The sequence below is a fragment of the Corella eumyota genome, chromosome 5, assembly GCF_963082875.1.
Source record: "Corella eumyota chromosome 5, kaCorEumy4.1, whole genome shotgun sequence".
NCBI lineage: Eukaryota > Metazoa > Chordata > Ascidiacea > Phlebobranchia > Corellidae > Corella > Corella eumyota.
Genome location: NC_137494.1, coordinates 15137021 through 15154692, shown reverse-complemented (window position 1 = coordinate 15154692; position 17672 = coordinate 15137021). Strand labels below are relative to the sequence as shown.

Sequence of the window (17672 nt, the reverse complement as noted above, 5' to 3'; positions counted from 1 at the left end):
GTAGAAAGTTTAGATTCTAAATTGAATAAAGGCATTGTAAAAAATTCTTAATCTATATATAATGAAGGATAGTGGACAAAATAAATAAATGTCCAAATTATAGGCCTGCAAATAAATAAAACTACCATTTGTGGTGCACGGTAAATTATCACGAGCAAATATTAGTTGAGAGTTGCGACCATATTACAACAATTAAAAATCCAACCATAGGAAGGGCCATCAAACAGTTATAATAATACTGTTAAAGTCTTTGCATAAATATAAATATGAGTTTATTAAATACAAAGTATAAATAAAAACAATGTTGAATATTAAACAAAGGTATATTGCACATAAGCCCCATCCTCAGTAATGTAGAAAATATAAAAACAAAGCTGACATCGAGTAATTGCACTTTAAAACCTAACATCCAATTTACTCTTTCTCCTTTAGCATAGCTCTTCTAAAAATTAAAAAAAAAAAGTTTTAAGTGTTTGAATAATAGTAGAATTTTGCCAACTAAAACTGGTCAAGTCAAAAACCAACAATTGATAGGATAATATATAAACAACACTTGCAATCCTAATACTTGGTGATATAAAATATACTAGATCACATAGACCTCACAGTGCCGACTTATATAAAGGGATAGCAGGGACCAAATAAAGCTACTTCTATTGATTGTATATCAAAAAGACATTGAAGAAACAAAATGGATTTTGCTGGTGACCAAGTAGATTGAAGGTATATTAAATGAAAATCAAAAGAACCGAATAAAAGTAAAGGTTTGCATGAAATAAACCCCAACCCAACTTTTACCCATTCAGAACACACTTAATGCATATGATCCATTTATTTCAGCATATTTTATAGAGACTGGGTCTTTTTTTTTGTATATATCTTTATCCTCGATGTGGGAAAGTCGAATGCGCGACTTAAACATAGAGTAACATCAGTTACCCCGACCCAGTCTCGAGTTACCTGTGGCAGTTTGGGATATTATAGATTATAATTGCCTGATAATTATGCTGCTGATTAAGTGCTGGCTCAGCAGGAGTTTATACCGTTTATAGCGCCTTACTCAAGAGCGCTACAGCATAAGATCAGTGGGGATTGAACCCACGACCTCATGTGTGGTGTAGCAAGTGTTCTTACCACTACATCACGCTGTCCTTTGGAAGGTATTAAAAATAAGCTGTATATACAGTTTTTTTACATTAATATTAACCCTTTCTTACCTTTTCTTAATTCGTTGACATTTCAAGCAGTTATCCGCGTTATAACATTTCTTATGGTAGCAAGCCTTACATAGAGGACAAGATATAGTTTTGGATTGATGGGGAAAAATAATGTCATCTTCTTTATTACAAACTTCACAAACAAACCCTTTCATTCTACATAACTAAAAATAGAGAAATAAAGTGAGCTTTGATTGATAATAAAAACACAAACTAATGTTTTTTAGTATCAAAATCTTGTATATACTTTTTTTACATTTATTCCTAGGTTTTAGGCCTCTTATTCAGGTGTTTTGGGCAATTGCAAGTGATCTCTTATGGTAATACTAATTACTGACAAGTCTAAATCAATTGCAGGTTAAAAAGCAGACAATATCAATGCCGATGCTACAGACTTGCATAATTTAAGACTAGGGGTAACAAAATTAAGCAGCAATTAATTTGTTAAAGTGACTCTCCGCAATTAAAAACCTGTCCCTTGTACTTCACAGTTCTTCGAAAATTTACGACTGTGAATTACGAGAGAATTAGCTTAGGCCAGTATAGTATGAAAAAAATTATGCTGTACTGTAATGTATGAAAGTTTTGTAAAGTGTAAAAGACTGTAAAGTGTAAAAGATCCAAATGACTAATCCCTTTTAAAATGAAGCTGGTAATGTGGTGTAGTGGTAAGAACACTTGCTACACCAAACATGGGGTCATGGGTTTGATCCCCACTGCTTTAATGCTGTTGTGCCCTTAAGTAAGGCGCTATAAACGGTATAAACTCCTGCTGAGCCAACACTGAATCAGCAGCATAATTATCGGGCAATTATAATCTATAATATCCCAAACTGCCACAGGCAACTCAAGACTGGGTCAGAGTAACTGATGTTACTCTATGTTTAAGTCGCGCATTCGACTTTCCCACATCGAGGATAAAAAAATATACAAAAAAAACTAAGTTTTTTTCCTTTTTAAAAACAAAGTTATTTTATCAAAAAAAACAAAATAAAAAACAAATAAAAAAAACTTATTTAACTTACTTCACAATTTGTTACATGGTTCGAAAGCTTTTCCACGATAATCTTTAAATTTAACAAAATATCTTTGTTATTCTGAAGGTCATCAATCGAGTAAATATGAATATCGTCCCCATAGAAATGTGGCATGAATGTTTTGGTCACTTGGAGGTGTAGAGAGTAAGTTAAAGGCTGGGTTTCCATCTCATTTTCTTAAAATAAAAAGTTAATTAGGTCACCTAGTCAATAGCTCCCCCTATAGTTGGTATTTTAATTGTTGTAATATGGTCGCAACTCTTAACTAATATTTGCCATTAAATTTATTTATTTATTTTTTTGTATATATCTTTATCCTTGATGTGGGAAAGTCGAATGTGCAAACATAGAGTAACATCAGTTACTCCGACCCATTCTCGAGTTGCCTGTGGCAGTTTGGGATATTATAAATTATAATTGCCCGATAATTAAGCTGCTGATTAAGTGCTGGCTCAGCAGGAGTTCATATCGTTTATAGCGCCTTACTCAAGGGCACTACAGCATAAGATCAGTGGAGATTGAACACACGACCTCATGTGTGGTGTAGCAATTGTTCTTACCACTACACCACGCTGCCGGTAAATATTATTCACCCATGCACCACAAACATCAGTTTTATTTATTTTGTAGGCCTATAAATTGGTCCAGCAACCTTTATAATATATAGATAATATATACACAGTATTAATAGGCCATCAAAAATGTACGCACCAAAGTTCATAATTTAAAAACGAAAATGGGTTTTATACATAGTTATTTAGGTTATAAAAATATGGTTTTATACCCATATAAACTTTAGTTAAATCGTCAAACTTACCTTCTATTTCATTTTCAAGATAATCAGAGTTGGCATAACGACATATTTGAATATATTTGTAAAGTAAACTTAATTGAATTCTCAAGTCCTTGAAACAATAGTTTAAGTTTTAAAGTATATTTATTTAAATTTTCAAACCATTAAATTACATGCATTTGTTTTGGCAATATAATATATTATAAATTGGTACATTTAAGTTAAAGTAAAAAAAACTAATAAAATTAAATTGATTAAAATAAAATCACTGTTTATAGCGCCTTACTCAAGAGCGCTACAGCATAAGGGCAGTGGGGATTAAACTCAGGACCTCATGTAGTAAAGCTAAGTGTTTTGACCACTACACCATGCTGACTATTTGTTTACCAAAATTAAAGTTGTCAACCTACCCTGATTTGTGACAAGATTTTAACTTTCTTATAAATTGCTGGGTTAATATCTTCAATGTGGAACAAAGGTTCAGTTCTAATTCGATTCAAAAAATCAAAACAAAAATTCGAGACTTTGTATCTAGAAGTAAATTAGACTTAAATTTAAACAAAGTAGTTTTTAACCTTATTATATAAACTAGTCAATAGCCGGCCCTATTTCAAAATTTTATTTGTCATGTTATGGTTGCAGCTCTAAACACGTATTTGCCACGATGATTAAACCTGCCCATAACAAACTGCAGTTTTATTTATTTAGCAGGGCTATCAATTGTATACACAATGCCCGATTATAAATAGATGATAAAAAATAAGTCTTACTTTGTAAAATCAAATTTCTGTAGAATATAAGCTGGTATCACTGACATATTGTTGTCATGACAACAGGTACAGAAATATTTCCCAATATACTCACAGTAACGAAATCTTTTGATGTAAGCTGAAAGTAAAAAGTTATTTTAAACCAAAATAATAAAAACTCTATTTGTGGGATGGGCCTCAATGTGGAAAGGTTGATTTCATGGTCTAAACATAGAGTTACATTAGTTACCCCAACCCAGTCTCAAGTTAACTTTGGCAGTTTAAGATATTATGGATTATAATTGCCCGATAATTATGCTGCTGATTAAGTGCTGGCTTAGCAGGAGTTTATACCGTTTATAGTGCCTTACTGAAGGGCGCTACAGCATGAGAACAGTAGGGATTGAACCCAGAACTTTATGTAGAAAAGCCAAGAGTTTTAACCGATACACCAATTAGTCTTTCTTTAAAGATTAAGTTTAAAAAGTGAAACAAAAAAGAATAAATTTAAATATTTGATAAATTTACCTTTGTTAACTTGAGTCCCACATCCAGCGCATCGGTAATTTTGATTCAACATCGCGACTTTTAACTTCACCTTTTTAGGAGGATGGAAGATGATCTGAGGACGAGGAGGAGCCCACTCTTGGTTACCACGAAGACGGATACCAGGTTCTGGGTTGTTGCTATAGGTTACCGCATCTGGATCAATTGCTATGGAAGCAGGGAGAGGTAGTAACTGAAATGTGAAAAAAAAAATATATTTTTATTTTTAAATTTTTTTTAAATCTTTTATTTTTTTTATTAATTTTAAACCTGTTGGGGAACATCTTCTTCTGATATAAGATATTGAAGATCACTTAACTTGATTGGTTGTTTATCTTTAAAAGTTTGTAACAAACCGATGGCTATCGATTCAGCTGTTCGTAGAGAATCAAAACGTCCAAAGTTTTTACTAAAAAATAATGTTTTACATTCTCAACATTTAAAGGATTTCAATTTATTTGTTGTAGGCTAATTTTGGAGAGCAACAATTTACTAATTTTTACAATTTAAAACAATATTGTAAAGTTTTTTACAACATAAGGTCGTAGGTTCAATCCCCACTGCTTTTATGCTTTAGTGCCCTTAAGTAAGGCGCTATAAACAGTACGTACCCTTGCTGAGACAGCACTTAATCAGCAGTATAATTATCAGGTAATTATAATCTATATTATCCCAAACTGCCACAGGCAACTCAAGACTGGGTTGGGGTAACTAATGTTACTCTATGTTTAGGTCGTGCAGTCGATCTTCTAACATCAAAGTTAAATAAATATAAAAAACAAAAAATTCACCCAAATCCATGTAAAGTTTTGTTAACAGAATCTTTGTGAGTTTCTTTGCTGCTTGTTTCTAAAATACAAAAATTATTAAAAAGTACTAAAATTTTTGTACTAAAATTTAAAAATCAACTCATCAAAAAAATAGCTCAAAATTAGATAAAAAAAATCTTTTTACCATTAAGACAAACTTATCAATAAAATTTTTCATACCAGGTTCATTATGAAGTCCAGTTGCCTCATTCAGATTAACAATCTCTTTATCAGTTGGTGATATGGTTAATATAGAAGATACACTACTGCATGGGGAGTTATAATTAACTGGTGGAATACTGGGTTGGGAGAGTGATTTATGGGATGTTGTTGGTTCCATTCCATCCTGGAGGTAAATGTAAATATCAAAAAGTTTAAAACTTAAAAATTTATATGGATTTAAAATTATTGGCATAATTAAAAAAAAAGTTAACATTTTTTTTCAGATTTTTTACACAAAAATAAGATTTAAGCCGTGTAGTGAACATTTGGTTTTACTACACAAGGTCCTGGGTTCAATCCCCACTGCCGCCATTCTGTTGCGCCCTTTAGTAAGGTAATATAAATGTTATAAAGTATGAACTTTTGCTGAGCAAACACTTAATAAGCAGCATAATTATGTGCAATTATAATCAATAATATTCCAAACTGGCAAAGTCTACTCGAGACTGGGTCGGAGTAACTGATGTTACTCTATGTTTAGGTTGTGGAGTTGATCTTCCTACATCTTCCTTTGGGTAAAATAAATAATGATTGTATTGGGTTAGAATATAATGAAGCTTACTTGTATAATAAAAGCATCAGATGGGTTCTCCAGGATTGAATGAGAGTCAGATTTTTTCATTGAACATTTCATCTGCTCGATCGCCCCAATTAGTAACTCACTAAAGTGAAAATGGGCATTCTCCTACAACAACAAAAAATATTTTTATTTGTTTACGACCTAAACATAAAGTAACATTAGTTACTCTGACCCAGTGTCGAGTTGACTTTGGCAGTTTGGATAATATAGAAAATAATTATAATTATAAGCGTCTGATTTAGAGTTAGCTCAGCAGAAGTTTATACCGTATTTAGCACTCTACTTAAAAGTGCTACAGCATGGAAGCAGTGGGAAACGAACCCAGAAACTCATATAGTGAAGCCAAGTGTTCCAACCTCTTTAAAACACTGTCGTTAACTGCTAGCATATTTTAAAAACAAATAAATAAAAATTTATTCTTTTTTATTAATTTAACATACCTTGTCTAGCTCTGCACAGGTTATTAAATCTTGATTCTTCAAATAATTCATTAAACTCTGAGATTTAGGTAAACTGGGGTCACCTAAAAAGTTGAATAAAATTGTTTATCTTTAATTTAGAAAGGCCAACTTCACAACCTTATTTTAAAGCAACGTTTATCACCCTAGCCAAGGCTTTTCTAATTAAAAAATAGGTTTTATAATAATTAAATAATTTATTTTGACATTCTGCAAATGTGCTAACTATATGTTTAAAAGTACAAAAATAGCACACTTTTTTTGCCATTCCCACATCTTAAAGCCACTTTAAAAAGGAAGAAAGTGCCAAAATGTAAAAACAAAACTCACTTTTGTTCCCAAATTTTCCCATCTGATCCTGATTTAAAGTGGGCATTGATGTTGAAGGTTTTATAAAAAGCTGGGTGGAAGAATTTTCACTGATTTCTGAGTTGCTACCAAAACCTTTAAAATAAAACATTGTTTGTATTAAAGACTTATTAAAATTGTTGGTTAAAAACATAATCACTATTGGCTTAATTTATTCACTTTTTTGGATTTGTTTATTATCGATGTGGGAAGGTTGACATCATGACCTTAACGTAGAGTAACATTGGTTACCCTGACCCAGTTTTAAGTTGTATTTTGCAGTTTTTTTGTTATTGCTCTGTAAGTGTACCACAATTTGGTATTGACTTAGCAGAAGTTTATAATGTTTATAGCAATTTACTTAAGGACACTATGATGATAGAGGTAAGGACTAAACACATGAGCAAGAACGCTACAACATAGAAGTAGTTGTGGTAAAACCTAGAATGTAGCAAACCCAAGTATTTTAACCATTACACCACGCTGTCAGCATTGTTTTAACTGGAATTAAGTTGTCATTGTGGTTTGTTAAGTATCAAATATTATGTAATGGGTAATTACCATCAAGTTGTGTAAAGTGGTGAGACCTACATCTTCTATGTTGGAGTAATGTTGGAGACTCTAGAAATTCAAATTTAACAAAGAAATTATAACTGACAAGTAACATTTCAGAATTACTCAGTAACCTATAGTATGGTGCAATAAATTATAAACCATTGAGCCATATAAGCTATAAATGTAGTTGCAATAGTGTTAGAACAATAAAACTAAAGTGAAATTGGTATGCAATCATAAATCAAATATTTGACTTACTTACATAACTACTATAAAAATAAAACCAACAGTTTTACAAACAATTAAAAATATTAAACAATTTATTACAAAAAGATTTTTTTAAGTTATTTCATTTTTATCTAAAACGCCAAGCAAAGCAGTCAAAATTTCTTTTAAATTTATTAATTTATATATTTTACTTGATGTAATATGGTTGCAACTTTTAACTAATATTTGCCTGCGATAATTTATCCGTGCACCACAAACAGGAGTTTTATTTATTTTACAAGCCATAATTGAGACGTTAGGCACTGAGCTTTATTATATATAAATTCAATGCAACTTACCTTTTAGAGAATCATTTTTTTTTGAAGTTTTAATATTTTGCTGTTGTTTGTTGTCTTGTAATGAGGTAGAAAGTTGACGTGGGTTCGATAAAGAGTCCTCTGCTGAGGTTATTATATCAGGAAGAGAATAATTAATTAAGTTTTTATTTAACGAGTTATTTTCATTATTTGAGTCAGGATATTGAAGATTATTTATTTCCTCGTTTTTTGTAGTTTTGCTAATTTCTTTAAAATTGGAGTTGTAACCAATTTGTGAAAAAAGTGATGACCCCTGCTCTGCTAAAAAACCAAGAGCATCAGCGTTTCCAAGAAATTCCTCGTCGTCATCGAACAAGGGTTTCCGTGACATTTCTAAGCCATCGTTAAGCGAGTAATTAACGTTGCAATTATCAAAAAGTCTTTGTTTCACATTTCTATTAAAACTTGAGTTTTCGTTAAATGAATGACTGGAAAATGATCGTGAAATACTGTCACTTGATGTCAGTATTTTGTCGTTGGATAACACGGATGACTTTCTACTTAACGGAATGTTTTTTGTTTCTAGAAAACCAGATAATGCAACTGAGAGAGGGTCGGATTTTTCAATTATTTCTGTTTCAGGTTTTTCAGAATTTTCATTTAGAATTGGAAGTACATCTACATCAAAATAAAATGTTGATACAGTTATTTTTAATGGTAAAAAATTTCTACATACTTTAATTAAATTATGACATTTCAATTGTTATAATATAATCACAACTCTCATATATTAAAAATAAACCGGCAGCGTGGTGTAGTGGTAAGAACACTTGCTACACAACACATGAGATCGTGGGTTCAATCCTTACTGCTCTCATGCTGTAGCGCCATTGAGTAAGGCGCTATAAACAGCATAAACTGCTGAGCCAGCACTTAATCAGCAGCATAATTATCGGGCCAATTATAATCTATATAATATCCAAAACTGCCACAGGCAACAGGCAACTTGGGACAGGGTCGAAGTAACTAATGTTACTCCATGTTTAGGTTGCGCTTTCGACTTTCCCACATCAAAGATAAATTATATACAAAAAAAAAAAATTATATGTGATAATTTACCCGCGCACCACAACTGGCAGTTTTATTAAATTTGAATGCTTATAAATTGAACATACATATAAAACAGCACCAAGCTTTATAATATATAAATTAACCTGGGTTGGTTATTCCACGATGTATTCTAACATTCGTTGAATCTTTATTATCTTCATTATCAGGACCCACAAGCTTTTAAAAAAACAAATTTCTTAAATAAATGTTGGTTTAAACTTTTTACATAACCTATAGAAACATAGTCTTTATATGATGCACCACACATGGGGCCGTGGGTTCAATCCCCACTGCCCTCATGATGTAGCACCCTTGAGTAAGGCGCTATAAACGGTATAAACTCCTGCTAAGCCAGCACTTAATCAGCAGATTAACTATCGAGCAATTATAGTCAATAATATTTCAAACTGCCACAGGCAACTTGAGAACGGGTCGAGGTAAATGACGTTACTCTATGTTTAGGTCACACATTCGACCTTTTACATCGAGGATAAAGATATATAAAAAAAAATAGTGCACTAAACATGTAAAAAATGTAAAAGATTCCTAATTTATAAGTTAATAAGATAAGACTGTTAAGCTTTTATTAACTTACCAATTGTAGAGATATATTTGCTAATATTGCTGATGAATTTTGCTCTAACGCTTCGACACATATCTTCATTGCATTTAAATATAATGGATCCTTTATAAAAGACCAATCTATTATACAAAAAATTAAGGTTTTGTTTACATAAATTATTTGCTAAGCTAATATTAAACTCATTATATTATTCATAAATAAACTTTAAGTTTTGATTCTGTCTATGCTATACTGATAAAACTATATAAGTCTTGAAGACTTATTTTTTTAAAGTTAAATTTAATAGTTTTTATAACCAATATAAACAGAATTCAATATATCAAAATATTGATGTATATAAAACAACCCATTTCCTGCCATTTTAATAATAATTTTTATTACTTTCATTTTGTCCTTTACTAATAACATCAATAATTTAAAACATCACCTAACTATACTGTCAAAATACAAAGCATAATTTACTAAATACCCTTAAATTTCAACCCCATAAATGGTATAATACTATTAAGTACTGATAATACAAAATTGGGTTTTAAATTTTTCTATTGTTTAAGTATTTCCTTAGTTAAGATATGAATAGCTCTATACAGCTTATTTAGCAATATCTTATTGTTATATTGACTAATTACAGTTAGCAAGAATTAAAACTTTACAATATGTTAAATATTAAGATAAATAGGCCTTATGTCAACAGTTTAAAATTGGAATAAATTAAAACAATCAAAAAAATCTAAAAATTAATTTTTAATTTTTTTATTGAAATGTCATGTTGTTTATAATGCTTTAAATTATTTTTCCCATGTCTTAAGGTCCTGTGTTTGATCCCCACTGCCTTCTTGCTACAACTTTTTTTACTGTCACTATTGTGTTAAAATAAAAATATAAAAATCATGTTACCATGGTAATGATCTTCAACATAATTCAAATCTGAAGTTAAGATTTCAAGTTGAGATTTTAAAGTTCCATTTTTTAAGGAATTTTCGATCCACTGTTGACCATGAGTAGGTAACGTTGTTTGTCTTCATATTAAATATTTAAGTTAACAAAAATTTCAAAATAATAATAAAATATATTTACTGACAGATTTAAAACAATCATTTAAAATAAATAGTGCTTGGAATGTTTTAAGTTGTCTTTGTCAGTTTGTTATGTTATTAACCTGCTATTAAGTTATAAAATAAACTAAATAGAATGGACAGCGTAGTGTCAGAACAATTGGCACTACAAGAGGTTGTGGGTTTGATCCCCACTGCTCTCATGATATAGCGCCCTTGAGTAAGGCGCTATAAACAGTATAAACTCCTGCTGAGCCAGCACTTAATCAGCAACATAATTATCAGACAATTATAATCTAAAATACCCCAAACTTCCAAAGGCAACTCGAAACTGGGTTGGGGTAACGAATATTACTTTACGTTAAAGTTGTGAAGATGACCTTTCCACATAAAAAAAGAAAACTGTAAATATTCCTTATCTTATAGGAGAGTTAAATTTACAAATTCACCTTTGGTATCTTCGTGATTTAAAAGATTCAAGTTTAATTTTGGTTGGTGATGAAGCTGGTAGTTTTGATAAATAATCAATATCTGGTCCTAAAGATGGTTGCAACCATTTTAAACCACGAACAAACAACCAGTAATCTTTAATTGGTCCAAGATGGCCCTTAAACATAAAAGTTATATTAAATAAAATTTTAAATTTTAATACAACAAAAGATTTATACAATAAACCTATTAAAAAAACTAATTCAATTGAAACAGGAAGACTTTACAGATTTAAAATATTTTAAGTTTACCAAATAAACAATCCAAAAAATAGAAAAGCGTGCACGAATTAAATTTTTTTAAATAAAAAAATGTGCAAGCCTAAAATAAACATTTTGCTACGCTAAATACTGACATCTAGTGATATATTTTTTACCGCATTTAGTTTAACGTTTATCGATAATTATCAAAATATGCATTTGTGCTATACTACTAGGCTATATATTTATAGCCTTTTTTAACTATATTCCACTAAAGTTTTGCTTATACTTATTATTCAAAGATTTTTTTATAAAATTGAAAGTAGATTAGCAAACTTAGATTTCATGTGTGTACGCATAAACCGAAATTTTACGATGTGGGCCAGTCTGGAAAGTAGGGCAGTTTTCGACAAGTTCTCTGCAAATGCCAATTTCAGACATGCATGTTTTTTAACAAAAAAAATCTTGTGCATGTCTGCTGCCGTACTTTCCAGATTAGTTTGTGGGCACACACAGTCAGCCCATTTTTTACATTTGCATTTAATAATCTTGTCCAAACTGCTTGCAAATCAATTGATCTTTGACATTGCTTTACAAATAAAAATATCCAAAATATTTTTTTTCTTACCACTTGTTTTTTGTTTCCAAATTGTAGAATTTTATCGATAGCGTTCGTTAAACTTTCTACACCTCCGTGCACTGCCCATACATCATATGACCTTTGACCTAATATCTTCTCAGTTGTGGATTTCAGAAAAGAAAATAATTTTTGTTTCTCTTTTCGTGAATTTCTATAAAATATAAAGACAGTAAAATTATAAATAAATAATTTTTTTTTTGTACAATCTTTATCCTCGATGTGAAAAAGTTGAATGCGCAATTAAACATAGAGTAACATCAGTTACTCCGACCCAGTCTCAAGTTGCCTGTGGCAGTTTGGGATATTATAGATTAAAATTGCCCAAAAATTATGCTGCTGATTAAGTGTTGGCTTAGCAGGAGTTTATATTGTTTATAGCGCCTTACTCAAGGGGGCTACAGCATAAGAGCAGTGGGGATTAAACCCACGACCTCATTGTGGTCTGGTGGTGTAGCAAGTGTTCTTACCACTGCACCACGCTGCCAGTCTGCCAGTTTAAATTTAAAATTGTATTACTAAAAAATGTCTTAACAAAAGTTAAAAAATCCATCAATTAGACATCTTCAAAACAGGCCAAGTAATTAAAACCCATTTTTAATCGAAGCAGTTAAATGAAGTAATTTATATAAAGCTTTAAATAAAAAATAACTTAACTTTTTTTACCTTTTTTGTTCATCCAAATTTTCCTCAAAATTTTCATTTTTATTCATGTTTTAAACACTCAACATTTACATTTTATTACACATCTAAACACAGTTAACAATAAAATATCTATAACTCTTAAAGTTGGGTTTAAAAAAGTGATTTTAAACCTTGTTTTTGCTACTCTAAAAACCAAAAAATAGCCCGCAAAATAATGGGGAATAACCGAATTAAAATATCAGCTGATTATATTACATCATTACAAACAAGTAAAGGTTGTAACTAAATTGCGACGAAGTAATGTTAGGATAAAAATAGATTACGTATTTTTCAATATAAGCAAGCTAATTTTTTTTTATTTTGTAATTAAAAACATGTTAAATCAATGTTTACTTATCGGGCTTATTTAAATAAGGTCTTTTTTATAATTGATCAATTTCACGACGATACGTGCGTAGTGCATATAAAGGCATAGTGTAGAAGTTAATAAAACATTTTGCTTTACAACATTAGGGCCTGGGTTTGATCCCCACTGCTTCCAAAACTTGAGCAGGACGAGGTACGAACTCCTGTTAACCCAAACACTTAATCAGCAGCTTAATTACCAAGCAATTATAATCAACAATATCTCAAACTAACAAAGTCAACTTAAGATTTGGTCAGGGTAACTGATGTTACTCTATGTTTAAGTCGTGATGTCGACCTTTCGACATCTACAATAAATAAATATAAATGTGCACATAATAATTTTAATTAATGGGTGAACAACTTTTATTCTCAATGTAAGATTGCACGATGACGTTAATTAATACATGGTGTAATATTAAACAAATACTCAACATACATACAGTGTAAATAATGCTCCATCAAATTATTGTTTTAATACTTTATCAGACTTTAAAATTTTATAAAAAATAGAATATACTACAACCGTATGGTTACTAATATTAAATATTTAAATAAATACTGTAAATATAAATGTATTTATATTATTATGCTTTGGTTATTGCTTCATTATTTAAACTATTCTGGGATGCATGAAAATGATAATAATTAATGTAATATAATGGTAATAAAATGATTTTTAAGTTTGCTTAAGTTGACAATATATCTACAAAGTATGCTACAGAAAATGGTGTATCGAAACAAATACAAAAAAATATAAAGTATATCCGACGAAAATACTTGCTTAAATTGGTTATGCTACAAATTCAATGCAAAATTGTTTGGTTCTATGTTTCTTGATGTAATAATGGGGGCACTTTTGACCAAGATGGTACAAGATTAATTATCTTGAAAATTAAAAATAAAATAATCTCTTGTAGAACCTAAAGTCCTTTTTTATGTGTAACTTTGTTATAGTTGGGCCGGCATCGTTGTGTAGTGATCTGAACATTTGGGGTCTTGGGTTTGATCCCCACTGCTTTCATGCTTTAGAATCATTTGAGTAAGGTGCTATAAACGGTACGAACTCCTGCTTAGCCAACACTTCAGCAGCTTAATTATCGGGCAATTATTGTCTATAATATCCCAAACTGTTAAAAAAAAACAAGTCTTTTACAATAAATAAAATTTCGTTATATCTGTTACCTTATCTTTAAAATCTTGACAAATTAACTGAGTTTGATTGACAGTTTGTAGAATGTCAGTGAGTGCTGGGATGTAACATTCTGCTCGGTTTGATGTTAAAACTTCGTATCTAACTCCAGCATGGTCACTGTAACAAAACATCAATCATGGAAGTGGGTTACAAAAAGCTGGGTTATTTTTTCATGTTAGCATGATCCACTCATAAGTAGGTCCTGGGTTTCCAAATGCTTTTTGGCATTCCAAATGCTGGCATATTTTAGCATTCTTAAGTAAGACCTAAAGTCATGGGTTTAATCCCCACTCCTGGCATGTTGTAGCGTCCTTAAAGAAGACCTAAGGACGTAGGTTTAATCCCCACTGCTGGCATGTTGTAGCATCCTTAAAGAAGACCTACGGTTGTGGGTTTAATCCCCACTGCTGACATGTTGTAGCATTCTTAAGTAAGACCTAAGGTCCGGGGTTTAATCCCCACTGCTAACATTTTGCAGAAATTTTTAAGCTCACTTGAGTACCTGAAGTCCTGGGTTCAATTCCAACTGCTGGCATGTTGTAAAAGATTTAAGTAAGACCTGGAATCCTAGTTTTAGTTTTGGGGTTACCAAAATCTAAGCCAAACGCCCTAATTTCTATCTTTTGGTCAAATATCAAACTTACAACTGAGATCCCGTGTCATGATGCAGGGCCCTTCCAGATAAAGGAGTCATGTGTAACTTCCCAGTCTTAGAAGCACTAAGTGAGGCATTAGTATGAGCTTGTATAACTGTGTAGTGAGAGATGATAAGTCGATCTTCTATCAAGTATAAGTTGACCAAAGTATCGCCAGGCAGAGGAGGGGAAAACATTTTCTAAAAACAGGAAAAAAATTTAAAAGAAATTTAGAAGCATATAACCAATTAAAAAAACCAAAGTAAATATTACAAAGAGACTTGATATTTAATTCAATAATTATTTTTCATAAATAAAATTTTAAAACCAAAAAGTTTTGGGACCAAAAAAAGGTTTTAAGACAAAAATATTTTAGGTAAGGATGCTATAAACGGTACGAACTCCTGCTGAACTAACATTGAATTAGCAGCTTAATTATCGGGCAATTATTATCTATAATATCCCAAACTACCACAGGCAACTCAAGACTGGGTTGGGATAACTGATGTTACTCTATGTTTAAGTCGTGAAGTTAACCTTCTCATATTAAAAAAAATAAATTATTAAAAAAATAAATTGAGGTCATTAATGAAGAGAGAAAATTAAGTACAAGTACGGCAATTATTATTTATAAATGAACTAACATTAAATCCATTTCCAATTAAAGCTTGAAGAGACATCTGGCAAGGTGACATCAACCTGTTCCTACACCTTATCAGATGTTTAATAATTTCACTGAGGACTGCAACTACTGCCTCCTCACTTTGATATAACTTACATTTCTTAAACGAGGTTAGAATATTTGAAACCTCACGAAGTTGATTGTATGAATCTTGGATCTGTCACCAAGATTAAATGATTAGTTGTTTTGTTTAGAATATGTTGACATTTATTATCAGATTTTTACAGGTTTTATTCACTAAGCTTCAATGGAAGAAAAAGACAAAAGAATGATTAGCCTAACCACCTTAACTTAGTATTTAATCACCTATATTAAGAACCCTAAACACAAATACATATCAAGAATTGTCACATAATTTAAGCAAATTGAATGTCCCAAACATGGTTCGAGTTTTAACAATAAATTACTCAATAATTATTTTAATTTAGCTTATGATAATGAGTAAACATGCACAATTTAACAAACAAAATCACCAACCAAAAGTATATATATTAAACAGGTAAATAGACAAATAAAGACAGGTTAAAACGGGAGTTAAAAGAAACTGGGCTTTAAAAGTTGTAAGGTGCTGGCTTGATATGAAAGTGAGAAGTAATCAACTCAAGTTTAATTAAAAACAAATTTCAGTAAAACCTGCTGTAATTTCCACTGCTTGTCAGTCCTGAACGAAGCTTTAATTGTTGAAAGAGATTTGGTTGGTTTAATAAATAATTCCATCGCACATAAAGTGTCGTGGTGTAAGACTGCAAAGCCCTTAAGTGATTCTATTCCACTGCAACATATATAATATTAAATAAAACAAACTGCACATTAAATATTAAGAAACTATCAAAGGCAACTTGAGACTGGGTCGGAGTAACTGATGTTACTCTATGTTTAGGTCGTGCATTCGACTTTCCCACATCGAGGATAAAGATATATACAAATTTGCACATTAAGTTCGATTTGCTTTTATGTCATAGTGCTTTAAGTAAGGCACTATAATCAACATTATCCAAAAACTTTTAAAGTCAACTTAAATTGGGGTGGGACAACAAATGTTACCCAATATTTAGGCCGTGAAGTCGCGAATTTAATTAAGTATGCAAAATTAAAGTTTAGGTCCAGGTTCTTTGTTATAGATCAAGTCAACTTTAATAACATTTTTAAATAAATTTAGATGAAGTAATGACCAAATGCATTTAAATAAATACCTTAAACTTATCTTTAAAATATATAAAGTTTATGAAAGAACCTTTTTAGATCAACAAAAACATCAAATTTCACCTAGTAGAAGAAGTGCAAACCATTTTATGTTTGGTTGAAATGATTGAATTGGTTTGATGCAAACAAGCTGTAACCAAAGTGATTAAATGGTCCATAATGATTGGTGCTTCGTGGTTCAACAACCATTTTGCTTCCTGTAAAAATAATTTAACTTTATAACATGTTGACAGCGTTGATTCTGTTAAATATTACAAACATTTATTTAAACTAATTTTGCGAAACAATTTTTGGAATGATAAAAAATATTTGTTCAACTTTTTTAAATATATTTATCCTTAGCCTAAACATAGAGTAACATTTGTTACCCTGACACAGTCTTGGCTTTGCCAGTTTAAGATATTATAGATTATAATTGACTGTTAATTAGTTTGGGAATTGGTTTTTGGCTCATTAGGAGTTTAAACCGTTTATAGCACCTTACTCAAAGGCGTTGCTGCATAAGAGCAGTGGGGATTGAACCCAGGACTTTATGTAGTAAAGCCAAGTGTTTTAATTTTAAGAACTGCATAGTCAGATAGTATATTATGCAAACAAGGCCAAACAAATCAGAAATAAAATCAATCAGTAATTTATATAAGTTTAAGTTCATAATTTATCTAAAACGTTAAGTTACCATAAGATTGATTTAAAAAAATCCTAATTTTGGCTTCAGTCGGCCATTTTACATTAAAATCAAAACAAAATCTATGACATATAAACGCTTGTCTTTAAAGCAATAAATCAGACTTCAAACCACAATATTAAATTACTAAAGTTTAAAATAAACACAAACAAACCTTGTGTAAACTTTTTTCTTTACTTGTTGTCATATTTTTAAAGTAAAAACAACTTTTAAATCCCAAACTTTTCCAAAACAAAAGATTTTATTTTTCAGCGTACACAAGAAAAGGGGAACCACCTTTTTCCACCAAAACATTTGTTTATCCTCAGTT

At 30.9% G+C, this 17672-nt stretch overlaps 2 protein-coding genes across 2 annotated transcripts; both read right to left on the bottom strand.

Annotated features, from left to right (window-relative positions):
* Window positions 1-36: 36 nt before the first annotated feature.
* On the bottom strand, window positions 37-12658 carry LOC145752577 (run domain Beclin-1-interacting and cysteine-rich domain-containing protein-like). The gene is made up of 21 exons (XM_082568882.1): window positions 12579-12658; window positions 11904-12066; window positions 11036-11193; window positions 10429-10550; window positions 9544-9650; window positions 9053-9125; window positions 7881-8516; window positions 7321-7380; window positions 6742-6855; window positions 6394-6476; window positions 5936-6058; window positions 5332-5497; window positions 5134-5191; window positions 4613-4751; window positions 4325-4535; window positions 3818-3935; window positions 3458-3578; window positions 3072-3159; window positions 2243-2430; window positions 1218-1381; window positions 37-442 (listed from the first exon to the last, which is right to left on the bottom strand). Exons 1-21 carry the CDS (start codon window positions 12623-12625, stop codon window positions 415-417), a joined length of 2967 nt encoding a protein of 988 aa, XP_082425008.1. The 5' UTR covers window positions 12626-12658; the 3' UTR covers window positions 37-414.
* A 662-nt stretch (window positions 12659-13320) lies between these two features.
* On the bottom strand, window positions 13321-17629 carry LOC145752986 (protein rogdi homolog). The gene is made up of 7 exons (XM_082569364.1): window positions 17517-17629; window positions 16741-16874; window positions 16108-16246; window positions 15437-15631; window positions 14802-14992; window positions 14148-14274; window positions 13321-13849 (listed from the first exon to the last, which is right to left on the bottom strand). Exons 1-7 carry the CDS (start codon window positions 17547-17549, stop codon window positions 13790-13792), a joined length of 879 nt encoding a protein of 292 aa, XP_082425490.1. The 5' UTR covers window positions 17550-17629; the 3' UTR covers window positions 13321-13789.
* Between the last annotated feature and the right edge of the window lie 43 nt (window positions 17630-17672).